Source organism: Brachyistius frenatus, unplaced genomic scaffold, assembly GCF_029030835.1.
Source record: "Brachyistius frenatus isolate BFR_SWC_R1_liver_20210118 unplaced genomic scaffold, ASM2903083v1 Contig_227, whole genome shotgun sequence".
In the NCBI taxonomy this organism is placed as follows: Eukaryota; Metazoa; Chordata; class Actinopteri; family Embiotocidae; genus Brachyistius; species Brachyistius frenatus.
The window spans coordinates 482,488-503,551 of NW_027210826.1; the positions used below are offsets into that span (position 1 = coordinate 482,488).

Below are 21,064 nucleotides of genomic sequence, written 5' to 3' on the forward strand. Positions count from 1 at the left end.
GAATCAGTTGAAATACCTTGTAGTTTAAACAAAAAAGAAATCACCAAACTCATGTTGTACCTTAAAAATGAAAATGAAAATTAGGACAAAAGAAAAATCCTTATAATGTGGGTATTTAATAGATCTTTGATTTTGCATCAGTGTATTTGCCTGCTTTAATTAGAAAGATAGTTTGTCAAATATTTATTGTGCATGTACTTTTACATATTATTTTACCAAACAATTTCTTGGTTGCTTTTGAAGAAGGTTTAACTTTTCACAATATATATGAACATCGTAGCATAACTTGTTTTATCAAAAGGCAATGGGTCATAATTACGGATCACTTAGTCTATTTTGAAAGTTTACAGCTGCATTTGTTAAATATTATCAATATTATTTCTGTGTGTTTATTCATATGGTGGAAAACGGTTGCAGCATTTGATTAATGAGAGTTGTGTCGACCTACAACCTTAATTTGACCTTATTGTACTTGGTATTTACTGTTTTGACCTTAAAGCCGGTGCAAAAATATTTACTCAGGTCATTTACTTAAGTACTAACACCACAATGTAAAAATAATAAATGACAAGTGAAAGTCCCGTATTTAAATATTCATTATCAGCTTAAATTTAAGCGAAACTAGTGACTTTTATTTATTTTTTTATTTTTTTTAAAGTAACTCGTAACCGAAGCTGTCAAAAATAAACGCGGTGGTACGGAAAAGTATAAGAAACAACACATTTGAAAAGAGTCCTTGAGAGAAGGCAGCTTCAACTTCGTTACAAACGGTAGTCTCGCTGCTCGGACACGGACGGTCTTGCATTTCCCGACTTGTCCAGTGGTCCGTGAACGCCCCGCGGCGCTGCCATGTTGTTGTTTTATTTTCGGGGCAGCGGCGGAGTTTCCAGCTGCTCGTCGCCGTCTGCGGCCGGTTTCCGAGGGGGGGGGAGGCACTGCTTTACTCGCATTAACTGGAATACAACTGAGCTTCAAGTCACTGCGAAAAGTTTACCGGACAACAAGAGCTTCCGTTGGGTATGTAGCGTCCCCAGTTTTTTTTAAAAAAAAGTTGATGTCCTGTCACACTTTTTTTATTTTTTTCCCATTCATGCTAACAAGGCGCTAGCTGGTAAACTCGGCGCAGTAGGGGGAAAAAAAGAAAGAAAAAGCTCTACTTCGACTTTTCTAAAAGACGTAAACCGAGAGGTACAAAAATAATTTAAAAAAAAATCGACGAACTGTTTTGTTTTGCGGAGGTGAAGACAAAACAAACCAAAGAGTTGAGTTCGCTCCGGGGCGCAGCGAATGAGCGTGTTTGGGAAGCTAACTCCGGAGCTAACTGGCTAACCGACTGAATCCACTTTACCCAAACTTGCGCTCCGACTTGCAAAAAGTCACAGAAACTTTTGAGTGATATCCTCGGTAAGAAGATTTAATAATAATAATAATAATTAATAAAAAAAAAAAAGGGGGCGATTTTTTAAAAAAACAAGTCGTGGTGACGTTGCCTCGCTTTGTGTTTGCCCTCGTGAGCCCCGCAGGATAAAGTCATCGTGGGTTTTTATTTATCGTCTGCAGGTCGGGGCGGACTGGAAACGCACCATTTACGCAAGAGCTCCTCAGCTTTGAGGTATGATTCATTTATAAAGTTAAGCTCCGCTTCTCCAGGTAGGACGGGAGTCTCTGCGCATCACTCCACCCACCTGTGCCTCGTTGCAACACGTATAATCAAGTCGAGGGGTCATTACAACTCTTGCAGAAGTAAAAGTGGTGTCCTGACCGCTGGAGAAACTTTTTTTGTTTTGTTTTTTTCTTGCACAAAACGGGAAGTTTGTGATGTGGGAGTCCCGATTTTGGTCACACGGCTCTAAATCCTCTTGCTTTCAGTTGGCTACTCGCGTAAAAAGGAAGGTTTTTGTGCATTTTAAGGTCGAGGCTTGTTCGCATGCAAGTCTGCCCTGTTTATGTTAAGCTCCCATTATCCATTTACACCCAGTAAACATGCTTCTTAGATTAGTAAAGGGATTCCTGGCCGGCTCTATCGGGTACTCCTAAACAACAGGTTATCTTTTTTTTTTTAGATTTCTGCAGGTACTGATTATTTGAAATAGTCTTGATTATTATATCCCAAATAGATTACACACGTTTATGTCAGAAAACAGTGACAACTACCCATCGCAAACGATCAGAGCTGGAGTTCATGTTTTCATGTCTTTAGTTTTGTCCAATCGACAGTTGAAGACCTATAAAATATTTAGTTTACTACGATATCAAACCGAGAAAACTGGTAAATTGTCGCATTTGACTGGAGAACGACTTGACTTGTCTTGTGGATTTCGCACAGCTGGTTTTAACAAAACAAGCAATTTGAAGACGCCTTTCTCTTATTATTTGACATCTAATGAAGTTGTCAGCCTGTAATTACTTGCATATGAATGTTTAAAAAATAATCATTAGTTGCAGCTGTAGTTTATTACGACAAAAAGGCTCTGGCGTGTTCTTTTAATTCAGAAATTTTGGCAAAACTCTGTTTCAAAACTGAACACAGCCTTCAAGTCCAGCTGATTCTCAGGCTTCAGACCAGACGATAAGATGCGAAGAGCACGGAGAGATATTCGAGCTTCGAGATCTACTTCAAGGATCCCAGTTTAATAAACCTCTCGGTATGATGCTTTTTGATGGTTGTCAACTACAACTATTCACGGTGAATGGGTGTGGAAACAAATGGCTTTACTTGTTATTTATCAATACCTCTACAGGAAGAAAAAGGTTAAAGGAAATTGTGGGTGAGAGAATATCTCGTGTTTTCATCTGTCTTGTTAGGTGGTAGGAAGAAGAAGGCTTCTTGTGCACTGCCGCGCCTGGTTATGCTGTCAATTTCTGTTCAACTCTGTGTTTCAGTTGTTTAGTGTTGACGCTTTCGGTGTCTGGCTCAGACACATAATTAGTGTCAAACTTGTGACTTTTCTTCATAAAGATGCTTAAATGCCACCCAGCTTAGTGTCACCGAGTGTCAACCCTTAATATTTGTGTTCACATGACTACGCCTGCATTACTGATCCTTATGATGTTATTTTTTTGATTGTAACCTTTATAACTTTTCATGAAATCACCAAAAATGAGTCTTGTTTTATCCAAACAACAATCAAGAGTCTATCTTGAAGATATTCAGTTGACACTAATGCAAAGCAGAAAAAGCAGCAAATCCTCACATTTGAGGTGCCTGTATGGAGACCTGTCACAATTATTGCATAATAGCCTGCCATTATTTTAATATAATCATCATCATCATTTTGTATAATTGCAGCAATCAATTCCATTAATTTGTATAACAACAGCTGAACGAGGCCTTAACCACAAAGCCAATTATTATCTGTTCTTCTTTATAAGGAGAATATGTATCAATTATCACCATGAGTGGCATAAAATTAACAGAAAAAGGCAATTATATTGTTAATTGCAATTATTCGAATGATTATGACTACGTGTACCCACAGATGATTTACATTTAAGATTGATTTATAGCTAATATGACCAGTTATCAAAATTACTTATCCTATTACTTGTCCTAAAGCTGTGCTGCATTTAAGGATTTTGTCTTTTGTTAAGTAGACAGGCTTGTAACGTGAGATTATTAATATCAAAGTGTAGAAAACAGACGCTGTATTTGTAGCAACACTCAGAAAGTGGCCAATTCTGCTATTTTAACCGACACTGATTTTTTTTAAACACAGAAAAAATGCCACATTTCGAAAGGGTCATGTGTGTTTTGACGCATTCTCACTATGGACTTCCTTAGAGGACTGAAAGTGGGAGGCTGGCCGGGAAGTTACCATCAGCTTAGTCAGATGTAAATGAGGAACTATTGGGGAACGTATGATAAGGACTCTCGGGAAGAAAAAAAAACCCTCACGTTCCATTTCCAGACAGTAAATCACAACCCACCGCTTAGCAGGTGACGTTCATCGTGATTTATCAGCCATATTTTTAACTTCCGGACCAGACAGCGATCTCTTAAATCGGTTCGCGTCTCCTTCCTCATTGTGTCTTAGCGTCGTAAAACTAGTTCCGCCAGAGCTGACGAGGGCGAGGCCGAGTAAAATGAACCACCTTGAAAGGTCGATAACCCCTCTGCCCCGCTTCTCCGGCCGCGCACTCTGCAAGCGCAGGAAGTTTACTCGGGCTTCCTGTGTAATCCAAACCCCCGGCGCATAATCCAACATGTCTCTGTTTATAAATGGATGCAGATTACATGCATAAAAAAAAGCAGGTCACATCCTCCCTGACACGTCGGGTAAACAAACAGATTACCTGTGAATAGGTACTGCTTGGTGTGATGCCTGTAGGGGTGAGTTACTATTAATGTTCAACTGAAACTCCTCTATAATTATAATATGATTTAAAATCTACAGCTTGGCTTTTATTTATTTATTTATATTAGATTTCCCCGTAAGAGATCATGCGGTTAGTTAGTAAAAAAAAAATGACCTGTCTTCTCCGTTACATGGAGGCTTGTGACCCAATAAAAGTGCGCGGTCAGTTACCTGCTTCGAAAACAGACAGCTGTTTGAAAGTGTCTGTCCATCCTGGAAATGCACCTCCTCAAGTTTCTACCATATTTTTGGGACTTTTTGGGGAGTGAATCCAAAATTTGCTGGCGTATCCATAAGTATTTAAAGAGTCCTAAAAGGACTTTTAAAATGTAAGGCGTGAATTCCTTATTTTTTAATTGTGATTGGTCTAAAAAAAAAAAAAAAAAAAAAAAGTGTTAAAAACCAGTGTTTGGCTTTTGTCTCATTTACATTTTACACAGTGTTCCCAACTTTTTGGAAAACGGGGAGAGGTTTATTTTCCGGCAAAGCTTTTGTTTTTCACTTCAGTGTGTTCACCGTTTCCACGGCGACCTCTCTGCCATCTGTGGTCGACACGGCGAGCGGAGCAGTGGACGGAGAGGAGAGGCTGCTCCTCCGTGTGGAGGAAGTGCCCGCTTGGTGTTTAGTGGGGTTTTTTTTTTGTGGTTGTTTTTGTTTTTTCTTAATGTCCAATTTGAAATTTTTGCAGTATCTAGAAAAGTGTGCCGTTTGAATCCGCACACCTCCACTCGTACACCTGGGCTGCATATCAATGATCAAAATCAACACGGCTTTTAATATCACAATATTTTGCACGGCAATATCACTCTTGTCTGCTTGACGTTCCCGTTTTGCTGCAGTAAAAATGATTTGAAGTGGGACAAACACACCGGAAACGTCCTCATCATGAGGCTGCCGGCGACTCCCACGTTATCAGCGCATATGAATCTTGCTCAATCTTACTGTGATGGCCTTTTTCCGTACGTCTGGAAGATGCATCTTAGTCATTGTAGTTTAAACCATTACATTTTTGCGTTAGCCGCATGCCAGAGGTTCGATTAGAGCAGTAAACTTCAAGACCTAATAAGGAGAGTTGTGTGTATAAAGTCAGTATCCACTTTCAACATCTACACTTCTCATTTTCATATATGGCCACACTTAGTTACTCAAAAACATGTATTGAAGCGTTTCTTATTAAGTCAAAGTTTCACTTCTCTAATTTGCATGCGGCCTGAGCAGAGCTTTTCAGTCACTAGTCAGCTGGCCGACATTACAGTCTTACACGGAAAAGCTTGTTCTTGCTGCCAGATAGTTTTCTGAATATATGCCCAGCTCGCACAGTAACGAGAAGTAACCTGGTTTGCATTGCATCATGTTTAGGTCTTTGTTTTTCCAAAAGAAGTGTTTTGTAGCTGCACCGAATAGCCACATTTGAGGGCGGGGTGCAACGCCTGGCATCATACGGGTGTCCCAAACTTGTAGTGGCAAGAAACGAATCTCGCATGCGAGTACAAACGTCTGAAAGCAAGTCTTAACTTAAGTCGGTAGTCAAACGTCAATATTCAAATCTTTCAAACAGACACGGGGTGTGCCTGTTACATGTAAAAAGTAGATACATCATTTTAAGCGCAAAACAAGCGACGTTCACCTTTTATACTGCAGAAGTCGGTTCACCTGCAGATGTCAGGAGTGCAGAAGTGTCAGACCACAGAAAGCTCACACCATTTCCTTGCCTTAAAGTGGAAAAAACACATTATAAGAAGAGTTGTTGGAAACTCTGGGTGCGAGAGGTTTTTCATTTCGCAACGCTTTGAATGGTTTGATTAGACAGCAGGAGCTGATCGTCTGTGGAAAAATCCTAAAATCTGTTTCTACAATCAGCAGGTTTTTTTTGGTTTTTTTTTGTTATTGGGGCTTTCGTCAAAAGAGGGAAAGTTTGGAAGGGAAGGCGCAGAAGAGCGTAAGAAGAAGTGAAAACATAGATTCAAGTGAAAGTGGAAACACAGAAATGGCAACGTAGAGGGAATCAACCCTTTTCTGAACTTCACGACCAGTTAAGTGAGACTTTCTTTTAGTTTTATACGTTATGCTGCCAAATCTAAAAAGAAAGAGACCGCTTCATATTCTGTAGAAATGTTCCCATCAATACAGGCCGGATGGTAGAGAGATAAACTTGTTATCGTGTTCATGCCAAAACTGTTTTTTTGGGGGGGGGGGGGCAATAAAAAATAAAAACTCCGCAAGCTAAAGATATCAATGATACTTTGAGGCCATATCGCGCTGCTGAATTTAGTCGCCCTTCTGCTGGTTTCTATTTTGAAGCCGTTCTGAAACCTCACGTAACTTCTTCGTTCTCGTCTTTAAACATATCGGACATGAAAATATGACACGGACGCACGAGCGAACGTCTGGTATGACTTGCAAGTAACGACCAGTTGTGAAATGTGACACTGCAGTCGAAGCAGTACTTCCACTTTGTAAAACGGCAAGAAAAAAAAAAACCACCTTCTCCGTAGTGTAGTGATGATTTCGATATTTAAAACAATCTAAAAATAACTCGACTATACACTACATCCTGGAACGAGAGTGAGGCTGCCTGTAATGTGGCCTGGGTGTGATTTTTAATTTTCTTATTTTTGTGGAAACTCGCACTAGCAGACAGAAGTAAACACCCCACTGCCGGCGTTTTGAGGACACCGGAGGATAAAGGCTCACGTCCTGTACTGGTAAATGTTGTTTTGCAGTTTTCACCAAGACAACAGCTGAGCTTGTTACAGGTTTAAATATCCTCGATCGTTGTTTAATCCACCCCGGATGTAAATAATCCCCAAATAAATTTTATGCTGAGGTTAAGAAAATGGGATGCAACACGGTTGTAGTGAAGCACTTGGATTATTTTCTGCTATATAAATGCATCTTTACTTACTTCTCTGTATTGAACTGCCAATGTGGCACGGACATGTATGCACAACGCCAGCAGCAGGCCCGAAGCGGAGCATATTGGGCTTTTTATTTCTCCAGGCTCCTTAAGATCGGCAGTGGTCGTCATTTTTTTTTTTTTTTATTTTTTTAATAGATTGTGAAACTCCTTACGAGTTGCAGTCATCGCACAACGCTGAGGGTAGTCATCAAAGTTTTATATTCTGATAATCAACATTTATTTTGCGGCTGCAGCTTCTTCACAATCATCGATAACCTTTAAATGTCTTGCCCTCAGCTTGTTTTTTGTTTTTTTTTTTCTCTCTGATAAGGAAGGAGCCTGAGAGATTTGGGTACAGGGATCCGAAAATAAAATAGTTTTGTTTGCGTGTAGAAAGCTGCTCTAAATTAACCTTAAAAGGAACAAGGGGGGGGGGTGGACAGCACAACTGAACCCGAAGCCCCGGGTCGCAGCTTTCTCACTACCTGTTGGGTTTATTTGCAGCGGAAAAGCTCAAAGGTTGGTGTGCTGCACACACGACTTCAGCAGAACGAGAGGAACAGATGGAGGCCTGTGGAGAGCGCATTCCTCAGAAGCTCCGTTCAGACGCTCTCATTTTCAACACACAGAAACGCTAGAAAACTGAGCTACAAACTGAGCCACCGTTAGTGTGAGTTTTAACCCAAAGATCATGTCCACGATGCTTTATCTTGTCATTTTTATGCCCTTTTTTTTTTTTTTTTTTTTTTTTATAACTTTTTCTGCTCCAAATTGAGCTTCTCCAAAGCAATCCTCCAGACTGTAAATATGCAGTTTCATACTCGGCGTTTTAGTGGGTGTGTATGTGTGAAAATGTTGTCACGTTGGCTGACGAAACAGATGTCGGTTCTAACTCAGCCTTTTTTCTTTTTTTTTTTTTTTTTAACAAACCTGGAAGTGAAAGAAGAAGAACACAACTTTACGGACTTAATGCGCCGCAATGAACAAAATTTGACTTCTGGTACTTCTGTGACAAACCCATAAACGTTATCTCGATGTAATTGCGGTGTCGTGCTTACAGTGAACAATCAATCAAACCATCTAAAAATACAGTATCTTGCTTTTTTTTTCTGTGACTAGCCAGCCGTTTAGCGTCCTGCTCTGCCTGTTCAGAGGAGAATCGACCGTTTTCACGTTTTAAACCTGAATTGAGGCATTTGCAGAATCGGCTGCCGTGTCGTTTTTTGGTTTTTTTTTTGCACTGCGTTTAAAGTTGAGCCGACTTTAACGTGTAGTCTCCACGGTTACGGCGACGGGTAAAGTTTCATCGTTTCACTGCTCCCTGACACTTTTTTTTTAGCCTCGTTTTACTCTCCACTCAGTCCTACATCGTGTTCGGCTCCGTGTTATACTCGGGCGCTGGAGTGTCCCTCGCTCAGCAAACGCACCATCAAAAGGCTGTTGAGTTTCATCAGACACTTCAAACAATGGTGGCTGAAACGGTGCAGATTGCGATTCCAATTCTACGACAGCTACTTTTACTGAAATGACTGTGACGCAGAACAGAGCGACGACGGTAGAGGAGACGACGTTTCCTTTTTTTGTTTTTTATTTATTTATTTAATGTCTGTTTTTACAGCCGGTCCTTTTTTTCTTGGGAGTTGTCGGCACGTCAGAACTTGAACTCGACTTATCAGTTTCTTGAGTTGCCCGGCTTGTGCAATGAATCTGTTTCAACCTGTACGAGTGACTGATTAAACCCACCGCTGACAGAGGAGGCAGAAGCGAGTTCGGACCGACTGGTTTCTTTCTCGGGCTGCAGCTTTCCCCGGCAAAAGGAAAAATCACAGCAAAAAGAAAACACTTGATACCACCGCTCGATAGCTGTAACATTTGGCAGGTTTTTTTTCTCCGAACACTTAACGGTCACGTTGCCCGGGACTAAAGTTTATATAATGATAAAGTGTCGAAAGAGTATTTTATTATTCTTTTTACGGCCCGATTGAGCAATAATCAAGGCTGATTTCTGTTCATTCCTGTCGACGACAAAGGATTTTCTTTCGCATTTTGACATGATTGTGCTTCAAAATAGTTTGACTGCTGAAATTGGAATTTTCTTTTAAAGAACTTTCAAAGTCACTTGAGATGGTCATTTTTGTTGTTGTTGTTGACTCCCTTTGCTCTAGAATATTTTGTTTTGTTTTTTGCTCTTGTTTCCATATGGTCAACTTTTTTGGCAGCAAATGAACAAAGGCCTCAGTGCACAAACAAGAGAAACGGTGAAACAGAAATGGATGGGAATTTAGTTAATATGACTTAATTAGACCTGAAATAAGATGTTAATAGATGGATGTTATTTCAATCTTTTGAATTGGCAGTTTGTCTTTATAATTGTCTTGAGTATTCACTGGTTTGCTTTTCCGTTTTGTATAGTTGTAAATTTAATCGGTTCTGGGTTTCGTAACACGACTCGACAATCGAAGACACCATCAGCTCTTCTGAAACTTTGCAGATGAAGCAGTCAATCCAAAACGCAATTGGCAGATTAATAGAAGATGAAATGAATCATCAGTTGTTGCCTTGTTAACAGAAGTGCCTTTCCAGCTGTTCTGAAGTATTGTAATTCAAGTATAGATTGCATACCTAAAATATGCGATTGCTCATGAAGAAATCTTCACGACTTGTAATTTGGAGTAGATCTGAATATCTGCAGGAGAGCTGAATTTACAGTCGTAGCTGCGTTGAGTTGGTTGAAAGCTGATGCAATGATTTCGCCATGGTAACCTTCACTTCAAGGGTTTCCTCATGTGCACTGGAAATCACATTACTGCCGATGTCAGCATCCGACCTGAAAAGGGAAAGCGTTTCGGCTGGGGAGGCGTTTTAATCGCTGCGCTGATCAGCGTTTGAAGTGCAGCCTCGAGGTCGCGGGGGAGCAAATGCTGTAAATGTTTAGATCTTTTTCTAGGAGCATAAAATTCAGACCGAAAAGCTTTTTTGTGGTCATGTAATGAATGACTTTTGCTTTTTAGCCTGTGAGAAAGTTGTTTGCACGTTTATCAGTGCAAATATTTATGTAATGTTCACGGCGCATTCGTTTGGTTTGAGCAATTTTCCTTTTTAAAGAGATACTGTAGTTAGTAATGGGACTGTTAAAATCTAATAACTTCTGATATTTATTACCTTTTTGCACACACACACAAGCCTGACATTTCAGGATTAAAGGGAGCACAGACTGTTTTGGCAGAAACTGATGTGCAGCTGAAGTGTCATCGATCATGAAGTTTGGACTGTTATTACTGATTGTGACCGTGGACCTGCCCTCTGCGGTGACTGCGTTTTTTTAATCGCCGCTATACTTGCCTCCGTTTTTTTTTTTTCCCCTCCCGTGAGGCTTCTCGTGCTCCCGAGTGTTTATGGAACTGGAGGCGGCTGTGACGACCCGAGTAAACTGCTTTCGTCATTCCTGCGTACCACTTGGCTGAAAATGTACGGAAACATTGGAAACGGGACTTTAGAGGTTTGAGAAGTGTAGGCGGGGATAAAAAAACAAAACAAAAAAAAACCTTGTCGTTCTCAGTTCCTGTATCTGGAAATATTAGGTTTCGCACACATGCCACATAACCCTGTCTGCTGCAGGTGGGAAACAGCTTATTCACACACAAGTTCAACTTTTAAAGAAGGAAATACCAGAAAAATTATACAATTCCTTCGTTTTTGTGGGTCACGTTCTGTTAAATATCCCTGAAGCGATTTTTCTTCCAAAGCTTTTGTCGTATCAAACAGTTTCTCCTTTTTAAATTTTTTTTTTTTTTAATTTAGTTTCAGGCAATTTAAAAACTGAACCACTTTTTTAAAAGTATTGAAACCTGTTGCAGCAGAATACCCATCTTTACTTACAAAGGCACTCAATTAAAACTTAAATTTTTTTGGGGGGAGATAACAAATGGTGCTAATAAGGTCATTGTCTACAAGTTAGGAGTCAGTTGTTCAGTTATCTAATAATTTAAAAGATTTCTCATGATGATAATAATATTTGAATATTATCGTAAGTGTGTTCTCGTCTCACGACGCCACAGAATAACTACGTTGATTTATCCAACTCTGCCTGATTATGAATTTTAGTAATTCCTCTGGAGAGATTTTTCCCAACAGAGAACCGAGTGAAACTGCAAGATTATTAATTAGAAATGGCACGTTGGACGTTTAGATTCTCACTGTGTATTCATGTTATGTGTTTTGCGTTTCTGAGCGGCGGTTATTTTGTCCTAAACACTCAGAAAACTACGCGTGGAGAAGCTATCTGTTGTGTTGGAAATTGCTACGAGCTCAGCCAGACGTCGATGGAAATGCTGTTTGCTTTGTCTACTGGAAGACGAGTTGATTTATAAAGCGATATAAATTGACCTGAAACTGGATTTACTTGACTGGTTACTTTTCAGTCAGACGGGGTATGTATATCTAAAAGTGCTATAAATGCATCATTTAAATAAAAATAAAAAAAAAAAAAAAGGTGAATCCTCACAGTGGACACAGCTTTTACATCATTACAGCAGCTGTGGTTAAAAGCTATTGTTAGGGCTCTGTAATGTCGGTCCACCACTGAAGGCTTTACATAAATGAGCAACTATCTGACGGACTGCGATGACATTTGGTTGAGACGTCCATGTTCCCCTCAGGGGGGGGATCTGCCACGTCCTCTTTTCCACTTCATGCCCTCTTCACTTACACCACTTTCCACCACACCTTCCCACGCTGTGGTGTGTCATCAACACCTGCAAAGCGAATCGCAGTCCCATCGGCCGCAGCTTTACTTTGGACACCTTTATCGATAATCAATTATTAGCATCCTAAGCCAACATAATAAACACGGTAAACAATACCAGCAGCATGTTGGAATTGTTATTTCGATATTTCGGCTGCAACTGCGATTATTTTAACGTCGCAATGAATTACTTGTTAATTCTTAGTTCTTGGTTAAGTCTTTATTGATTCATTATTTGCGTAATGAATGACTTATTAAAATGTAGTAAAAAAAAATTAAAAAAAAAAAAAAAAGCCTGTTCAAGCTTCTACATCTCCAGGTCATAACTTAAAAGACTCACATCCATCTAGTGTGTGTATATATATATAGTGAGACAAAGAAAAGCAAAACATTTTAAGATGTAAGTAGAAGCACGTCTTTGCGTGAAAATGATTTAAAGCAATAATTCCATCGTCAAAATAGTTTGCGTTTTCCCTGATTTGTCAGGATTCTCTAAACCTTTGACCACAATAATGCTTTCAATGTTTTCTCATGGAGTAATTTCCTCTTAATGTAGACCAAATTGAAAACCTTAATGTGTAATGCGTGTGCTGCGTTCGGTAATTATTACTGCCGAGTACTGCCGATGAATTTGTAAAACCTCCTGTTGGCGCACCCCCCCTCCCTCAGGATAAATGGCTGCCCTTGTTTCTGCAGTTGCTGTTCGCAGCCGAGAGAAATCGCTCCTTCTCGCTTCACTCCTCGTCTGACCCGTCGCTTCCCCTTCCTTCCCGGGCTTCCCAGTGTGGTACCGGCTGGAGGTTTTAGCTGCAGGTCACGATGAAGAGTTTATGTGGTGGATGATTAAACCCTCTCTCTCTCTCTCTCTCGTTATTTACCCAACAACGTCTTCTCGCTGTATATCTCTGGCGTTTGGTAAGGCCAGTGTTATCCCACATGGCAGTTGGCCTATTTATGCTACGAGCTATAAAACCAGCCTCAGACTGCAGAATATATTTGTTTTTCCGCACTTGTAGCTACGTCAGATTCGGCGATCAACTGCAAGTACGGCCCGGACCGATCACGGTTCGTGTTGGCGTCGGGGAGGAGGGTCAAGAAGTCGTCCAATCGTGGCTTTTACTCACCAGGTTGCTGAAGTGCCTCCCAATTATTTCTATTATTCTATTATTAGGATTGTTACAGCGAGGGTTGAAGTTAAGTTGGATTTATACCGAGCGGTTCATGCATTGACATTTATAGTTAAGTGACAGATTTCACTGGAACACTCGATGGATTCATTGTCCGTCGTCGGGCTGAGTCGTGCTAAAAGAGCAGTTTCACGCACCGTTTAAGCTCAAACGCACAAAACGCCGAATTGTCACGGAGGTCAAAATGACTGAATTATCTCCCGAGTCTTTTCCCAACATCTTTAACGCCGTGACCCCTTCATGCGCAATTATATATCCCCCTTTACAGTACAAGTACACTCTGCATGAAGGAACGTGCGGTGAAGCATCAGCGCGGCTGCTCAAGAACCTCCCGAGTTGAAGGTCTTTTATCTGTTTACACTGGGACCTTTTTAATTAGCGGTCAATCAAAATCGAGACGTGGGAATACTCTACGACCGTGAGATGGCTTGAATCTGATGTTAAATAAACCATACGTAGGTCAGGTTTTTACCGAGTCTGTCTCTTCCTCTAAAGAAAAATGGCTACGCCCCCCCCCCCAAAAAAAAAGCCGGTTCCCTGCGCCGCCTATTTTTGTAAAGTCAAGGGATCCTAACCAGATCTTGTAAATTGAGAGAGGACGGCGCTCCCAATGAATTAATCATTGGGTTTATCTAAAGCCGCTGCTGTTGCTGTAACCTAAGGTGGCACGGACAGTCGTCATTGACATTCACAGCAACAAACTCCAGCCGAACGCTACCAAAACAACCCGGGTAGAAAAGAGCCTTTCATTGTCTGATTTATTTGGCCTTTCTCCCATTATTGCTACAGCCTGTCTTTCTCATTTTCTGTGGGATTATCCAAGGAGTATTTTGTGGCACTCGTCGCCGGACTAAAGCGGCTGAATATCAAATGTATAAAAATTCTGGGTTGTGCTGCAGTTTTCAAATCAGCGTGCGCACTCAGGACTGTTCCCAGAGAGAAATTTAAGCCGAAGCCTGGCATTTAAACAATCGGATGTACTTTGAAAAGTCCCAATATGACGCGTGCTTCTATTTCTAACGCAACTGAGGAGTTTAAACAATGAGGTGAATAGTTGAACGAGAGAAAATTAAACTGAAGCAAATCTGATAATCGATATGCGAATCATCGAGGCATTTACCAAGCAATATTAAATATTGGAGTGTTTTCTACTTTAGATTGTTGAAGGTCACCTCAGACTTAGGGGGGGGGATTTCACCTGTATTCTGACATTTCTGAAGAATTGGCAATCAAAGTAATAGTTTAGGTAAGTCTTTCTTTTTTATTTTTATTATTATTTTTTTACAGTTGTGCAAATGGCCAGCGTTTTCTTGATATTTCCCGGTAAGACCAATTTAATTTGCTGTTTTTCGGCGGTCCACGGCAGATTACTTAAACGTGTAAAAAAAAAAAAAAAATGTGTGTACATGCAAGCGTGCAATTAAACCTTTTTAATGTAGGATTACATTTTCAATAATAAGTGACTCCTGGGATATTCAAACCTCTAACCCTGGAGGTATCCACACTTTGGCCAGGCTGCTGTTAGCTGGTGTTCGACCCGGCTCAGTCGGGCTACATCCGAACTGTCCCCTAGGCGGGACACTTGACGCCGAACGTCAACGTAATGCAAAATAAATAATTGCTTCCATCTGTGAAGTTTATCTTCCTCAACCAGGCCGCTTTTGAATTGAACCACCCGCTGAATACGTCCAGCTGTATTCTCATCATCACATTGTTAAATCATTTAAAGGTGGAATAAGCAGCTGCCTGCACTTAAACACAATCCACGTTTCTTAATGTGAGAGTTTGAAGAAGTTTTGGCTAATTTAATAAACTAGAAATACGTTCATTCATTCTGGCCTGTGAGCAGTTTTGATTTCTTTCTGGTACATTTTGAAGTTTGTGTCCGCCAGCAGTTGAGCACTTCTCTGTTAATTATACTCCTTAAAACAAATGACATGGCACCGTGCGGGACTGGGGCAGATCAGCATTTCTTTCAGTATTATTATTATTATTTTAAATCCCACCCAGTTCAGAGTCTTTATTTCCAGAGCTCAGTAGTTGAAGTCCAGAAAGGAAACGCACAACTTTAACCACTTTTTGAAACCCCCCCCCAAAAAATAATTCCTGTTATTTTTGAACTCGGCGTATGTATTTAGCGATGAAAGATGAAAAGGTCGAGAGCCAAGGATAAAGTAAATGGAAAATTGCTCGCTGCTTACGTGATGTCGCTGGTTTCTCATTTTTAATTAGATGAGCCTGTAATCTGGGTTAGTAGAGAGTGTGGGTTGCTTTGAGCCCTGTGAACATACTTACAATAATTATTCCCAGTAATTGGAGTGGTGACGCGTGCTTGTTCTATGATACCGGTTAATATGGATTATACTGCACCGAAACCTCTGGTTCATTTTGGACAGAAAGTCTCTTCTTCTTCTTCTCATGTCATTAAAACCGAGGAAACCTTGGAAGTGTTTGAAACGTTGTACCGAATCAACAAGTGACTTTTCGATTGGCTTTAAGCTGTCAAAGCACTGCCTCTGAAACGCTGGAAGGATTTTGCCAAACGGACGTTTTAAATTTCAACACTTTGTTCTGCTCCTCCTCGTGATTTCTTTTCCATTTCATTGTGAGCGGAGCGGTCGAGATGCAGCCATTTAGCCGATTATTGCGTTCGTCAGACCTTCCTCCCTCTGGAACTTCTTCATTCCTCTGTTTCAGTAAAGCTTGGCAGCGTTGAAGAAAAGAAAAACGGTTACTCGCCGTCCTCGTGGAGTTTTCCTGTGGACATTCATCCCAGTGGACACGGCGGTTTGGAAAATGAACAAGTCAATAGCGGGTAACTTACTGTAAAAAGTGATACAAGGTTAATTTATCAAGCAATCATTGCGTTTATTATCGTTGGTTGGACAATGCAAGCGATTTTAGGACATCGCATTTCTATACCGTACACAATTATATAATTAACGGATAAAATGGTTGGCTGATTTAATTGACAATGAAAATACTTGGTAGTTGGAGCCGGAAATCAATATTTAAAAAAAAAAAAATACATTCAGATCTGTTGCTATTGGTCCTTTTCTGCACGTGTCAGCGGCCTTTTGGGGAGGGAGGGGGGGGGGGGCTTTCAGCGACAGCTCAGTCTGGGTAATTAGTGCGCGAGATCGCCGGGGAGACCCGGCCGGGGCTCCGCTGGCATCTGCCGGCTAATTAGCGTCGCTTTCGAGCCGTGCGGTTATGTTCTCTCGAAAAGGGCGGGGAACCGAGAGCGCGATAACACCCGACGCTTTTTTGTTTTCTGAATGTTGCAGTTAGTTTCGTAATGGGAGTTTGTTTGAGTGCGGTCCACCCACTTACCGACAACAAACACACACACACAAAAAATAAATAAATAAATTAAAAAAAATCACATCACAGACTCGGGAGTTTGTTTGTTGTGCAGATATTATGGAAACTTTCATCTCGTGAAGTTTGGAAAGTTCAGAAGGGAAAGCATTTCTGATCACAGCAGCTTTGCCCGGGTTTGATTGCCTCGCGTGGGGGATTTTGTTCTGATTTGTTTTTATGGCAGCGCTGAAACGATTAGTCTTTCATTCGATCAGTCGACCAGATAATTCACCCGCAGAGGTTTTTCCCGACCCGTCCCGACAAACGCTACCTCCCAGGCGCCGACGATGCCGCGCTGTCGTTGACGTTCGGTCGGTTTGACTTCGGCAATGTTTCAGCGCTCTTGTTTGCGGTGATTTAGTCGAGTTTGTCGATAAAAGCCCAGCTCCGCTTTGTGTTTCAAAATGCGTATGAACAGACCAGCGGCGAAGCTGCCTGAGAAATCGCCAGATAAAATGTAGAAAAAAAAAATATATGTACTCGTGTTAACGGTAGGAGGAGGAATAAATAATAGACTGTGCACGAGTCACAAGTCCGGATCTGACGGCGAATGAATCTCGACAGGTTTTTTTTGTTGTTTTCTTATTATTTATTTAACGCAAGAAACCGAGGATGAACTTCACCCGCGTTCGCTGTCGTTCGTCGCCGTGCCTCCGAGCGTCTTTCCGAGGTCACGGCTCGGCGCTCGACGCTTCGGGCTCGCCGGACGCGGCGTCATAAGATCGTAGGTGACCTTTGACCTCCTTCGACCCTCTGACTTATTCTACGATGTTGGACCGTTTTGTTTCATATCCTGGTTGTCACTACAATTCATGGGAAATTGGAGCCATGTGAAATACATGGAAACTATTATTTTGTTATCGACAAACTTCCCAGCTTTCAAGATTTGAAACCAATGCGGGGGGAGGGGGGGGGGCAGCATTTTAAAACCGTGAACTGAATGAATTACAGTGGTTGGTGAAGTGAGTAGGTTCAGAGTCACTGCACCATAAGTGGAAAATGTGAAGTGGGATTTATGTGAACAATAAAGAGCAGCGTTTATGTTTAATCTGGATAATAATAATAAAAAAAAGGGGGATCAAACTAACAATTCGGCCGACTTCCGTCTCTTATTTTTCTGTTTTCACAAGAAAAGCAAGCGTCCGATTCACGTTCACTAAAGCTATTTGAACGAAAGATTACTGTAACTCATTCTGCCGCTGGCGTCCGTAACGTCGTTAAAACGACTGAGGAGACAATAACTCATTTGACTGAAAACCACGGAGCCGACGGTTTGAAAATGTTCTCAAGCCGGCTCTCTTTTTATTTTATTTTTTTCCCCTGTGTCATCGTCCTCCAGGTGCGGCGAAGATGGTGGACCGGCTTGCGAACAGCGAGGCCAACTCCAAACGCATCGCGGTGGTGGAGGGCTGCTTCGGCGCGGCGGGCCAGCCCCTGGCCATCCCGGGCCGCGTGCTGATCGGCGAGGGCGTCCTCACCAAGCTCTGCCGCAAGAAGCCCAAGGCGCGGCAGTTCTTCCTGTTCAACGACATCCTGGTCTACGGCAACATCGTCATCCAGAAGAAGAAGTACAACAAGCAGCACATCATCCCGCTGGAGAGCGTCACCATCGACAAGGTGCCCGACGAGGGCGACCTGCGCAACGGCTGGCTCATCAAGACGCCCACCAAGTCCTTCGCCGTCTACGCCGCCACCGCCACCGAGAAGTCCGAGTGGATGAACCACATCGGGAAGTGCGTCGGCGACCTGCTGCAGAAGAGCGGCAAGTCGCCGACGGGCGAGCACGCCGCCGTCTGGGTGCCCGACTCGGAGGCGTCGGTGTGCATGCGCTGCCAGAAGGTGAAGTTCACGCCGGTCAGCCGCCGCCACCACTGCAGGAAGTGCGGCTTCGTGGTGTGCGGGCCGTGCTCGGAGAAGAAGTACCTGCTGCCCAGCCAGTCGTCCAAACCCGTCCGCGTCTGCGAGTTCTGCTACGTGCAGCTGACGTCGGGGAGCCTCGCGCCGCGCTCGGACTCCATCAGCCGGCCGGGATCGAAGTTCAATAGCGGCAACCTGTCGGACGATGAGGACGAGGACGACAGCAGCGACTGAGGGCCCCGATTCCTCCCGACGGCCGGCCCGGGAGGATCAGTACTCTGCTGATGTTGCCGTTGTGTTTCTTTTTTTTTTTTTTCCCCCTCCCCGATGATTGAATCATGATTCCTCTCTCTCCCCCCCCCGAGAAGACTTCCACCTCCTGAGGATTAATTCATTAATTCACTCTGGAGTTCCAGTCTCGTCTACAAACCAAAAGATTTGATTTTTTGTTGTTGTTTTTTTTCTCCTCTCTCTCTCTAATTCCCGCAGTGACAGATATTTTCCTGAACACAGCGGTTCGTCAGTGAAATGAGGAATTTACCGAGTGACTCTGCTCAGTCCGCCCGGCTCTCTCGGCTTCTTAATTTGGCCGCAATTAGTCACTACAGAAAGCAAAAGGTGCTAATGAGAAACTCTCCCGCTGCTCTGTCCGCCTCCTTAACTTAAATTTTTTTTTTTTTTTTTTTTCTCTTTTCTATTTTATTTTTGTTTCCATGAACTAAAACAAGGTGATTGCTTGTGATTTCTGCAGGGAAAATCAAATGTTTGGGCTCAATCTCTTCTGTCCTTCAGGTTTTACACCAAACGGGACTTTATTGTAACACATTTCTGGCATTTCTTTTGTTGTTGTTGTTGTTGTTGTTGTTGTTTCCCTATTTTGTAAATTTGTTCCCTTTTTATAGATAACAAAAATGTAGATATTACTCTAAACCCGTAGCTTTTCTAGTTGACCTAATATAGTTGCTTCTGACAAATCAACTCAAGCTCGTCTCACAGTGAGTGTTTGTCTCGCTTTAACACACTTCTGTGAGTTTTGCTCCCAAAAAAAGTAACTCTACCCTTTTTGCCTTTTTACCGTCACGTCGTGCCTTGACGAAACATTTAGCTCAGCGTTCACTTAGAAAAAAAGGTTATAAAAACCAGGCTGCAAAAAATTAAAAAAAAAAAAAAAATCCCAACAACCAAAAACACGAGAGGACTTCACGATAGGCTGAACCACAGAGCGCAGGACGGGGGCGGTGTTTTGGTCTCGCGCGTGTCAGCAGCAAACGGCAGAGCTGGGAGATTACCGACCCCGTCCGACAGGAAGAGTTCAATTTTGGACTTTTCCTGGAAACCACTTGAAAGACACTTTTAACCGGGCGTCCAGGCTTAAAAAGGCGGACGCCGGCTGTCGGGTTGAGCTGCGGGCGGGCGGGCGGGCGTTTATGTCACTACGGGGTATTTGTGAACCCACAACCTGCGAGCTTTTGATTCTGCCTCGCGGGTCGACTGCGTTTCAACGAACCAGACCGTGAGCAGAAGGGAACATTGAGCACCGCAGCGAGTCGCGCGGACCTCCGGCTGAGCGACGCCGCTTCAGCTGGAGTCGAAATGGAAAAGAAAAGAAGAACTTTTGTCGATTTTTTTAAAGAGGCCACGTGAACGTCTCGCGTCTATCTACGAACAGACCGGTGAAACGATAAATTAAAAAAAAAAAGGCTCGCTACTTTAGAGGTACCTCAGATATGTGCCTAAACTAGTATCTTACACCTCAATATTGTGCTAATAATTAACTTTACCCTAACAATTAAAAAAAAAAAACAACAAGGCAGAAAACATACTAATGTTGGCACAGGCGGTCTTGCGGTGCTTGTCTGAACTCGAGTCCCGTGTGTTAGAAATCGTTTTCTGTGGCGTAAACAAGCTGCTGCATCACGTCGCACCCTCCCGAGAACACGTGGAGCGAAGACTTAGACTGGGATGGCCTCCCGGGCGGAGCACAGCGGGAACAAAAAGTTGAAAAGAGGCTGAACGTCGTGAGTCACGAAGGTGGCGAAGAGCGAAAAAGGTCAGATCCTTCGCAACCGGATTGATTTTTTACTTTTCATTTCTTTTGCTTGTTTGACTGGAGAGTGTGTGTGTGTGTGTGTGTGTGTGTGTGCGAAGGATCGATTGAGTCGTTTTAAAGCCAAATCTCCTTTTGGTAGGAAATAAATAATCCGGAGCTTCACTGAGAGTCGAGAGCAAGCGGTTAAAATGCCGTGTAGGGATTTCTTTTTTTTTAAATTTCTTTTATTTTAACACTCGGCCGATGCTTCCAGTTCACTAATGAAACAGAATGAAATGCAATAATCAGGACGTGTCGGGGCCCGCTGTCTTGTCGTGGCACCGCGGCCGGTAAACGATCCCTCCCTCCCGGTTCAGCAGCTGAGGTGTTGTTCTGGAATGAAGTCAGGAAAATCGGCGTATCGTCTTCCTGTCAGTAACTCGTCCCACGTGCTGCTCGGAGGTCAGAAGGGCCTGCGATGTGTCGTAAAACAAACGCGCCTCCCATGAACTCTGCTCCTCTGCCAACACAAGCTACCATGTCCGTCCGTCCGTCCGTGTCCTCCCTCGATTCCTCAGCACCGCGCAGAACTTTCCTATGAAAAGCACAGTCCGTTGATCAGGTGACCCC

The 21,064-nt window shown here is 42.5% G+C and overlaps 1 protein-coding gene across 2 annotated transcripts; it reads left to right on the forward strand.

The window, feature by feature from the left end:
• Positions 1 to 861: 861 nt before the first annotated feature.
• Positions 862 to 19,514, forward strand: plekhf2 (pleckstrin homology domain containing, family F (with FYVE domain) member 2). 2 transcript variants are annotated; one of them, XM_069719935.1, is made up of 3 exons: positions 862 to 1,017; positions 15,883 to 16,000; positions 17,888 to 19,514. In XM_069719935.1, the coding sequence occupies exons 2-3, from the start codon at positions 15,982 to 15,984 to the stop codon at positions 18,637 to 18,639; spliced, it is 771 nt and encodes a 256-aa protein (XP_069576036.1). In that variant the 5' UTR covers positions 862 to 1,017; positions 15,883 to 15,981; the 3' UTR covers positions 18,640 to 19,514. The 2 variants fall into 2 exon arrangements, with proteins under 2 accessions (XP_069576036.1, XP_069576037.1); XM_069719936.1 differs by lacking the exon at positions 15,883 to 16,000 and having other exon boundaries at positions 865 to 1,017.
• Positions 19,515 to 21,064: the final 1,550 nt, after the last annotated feature.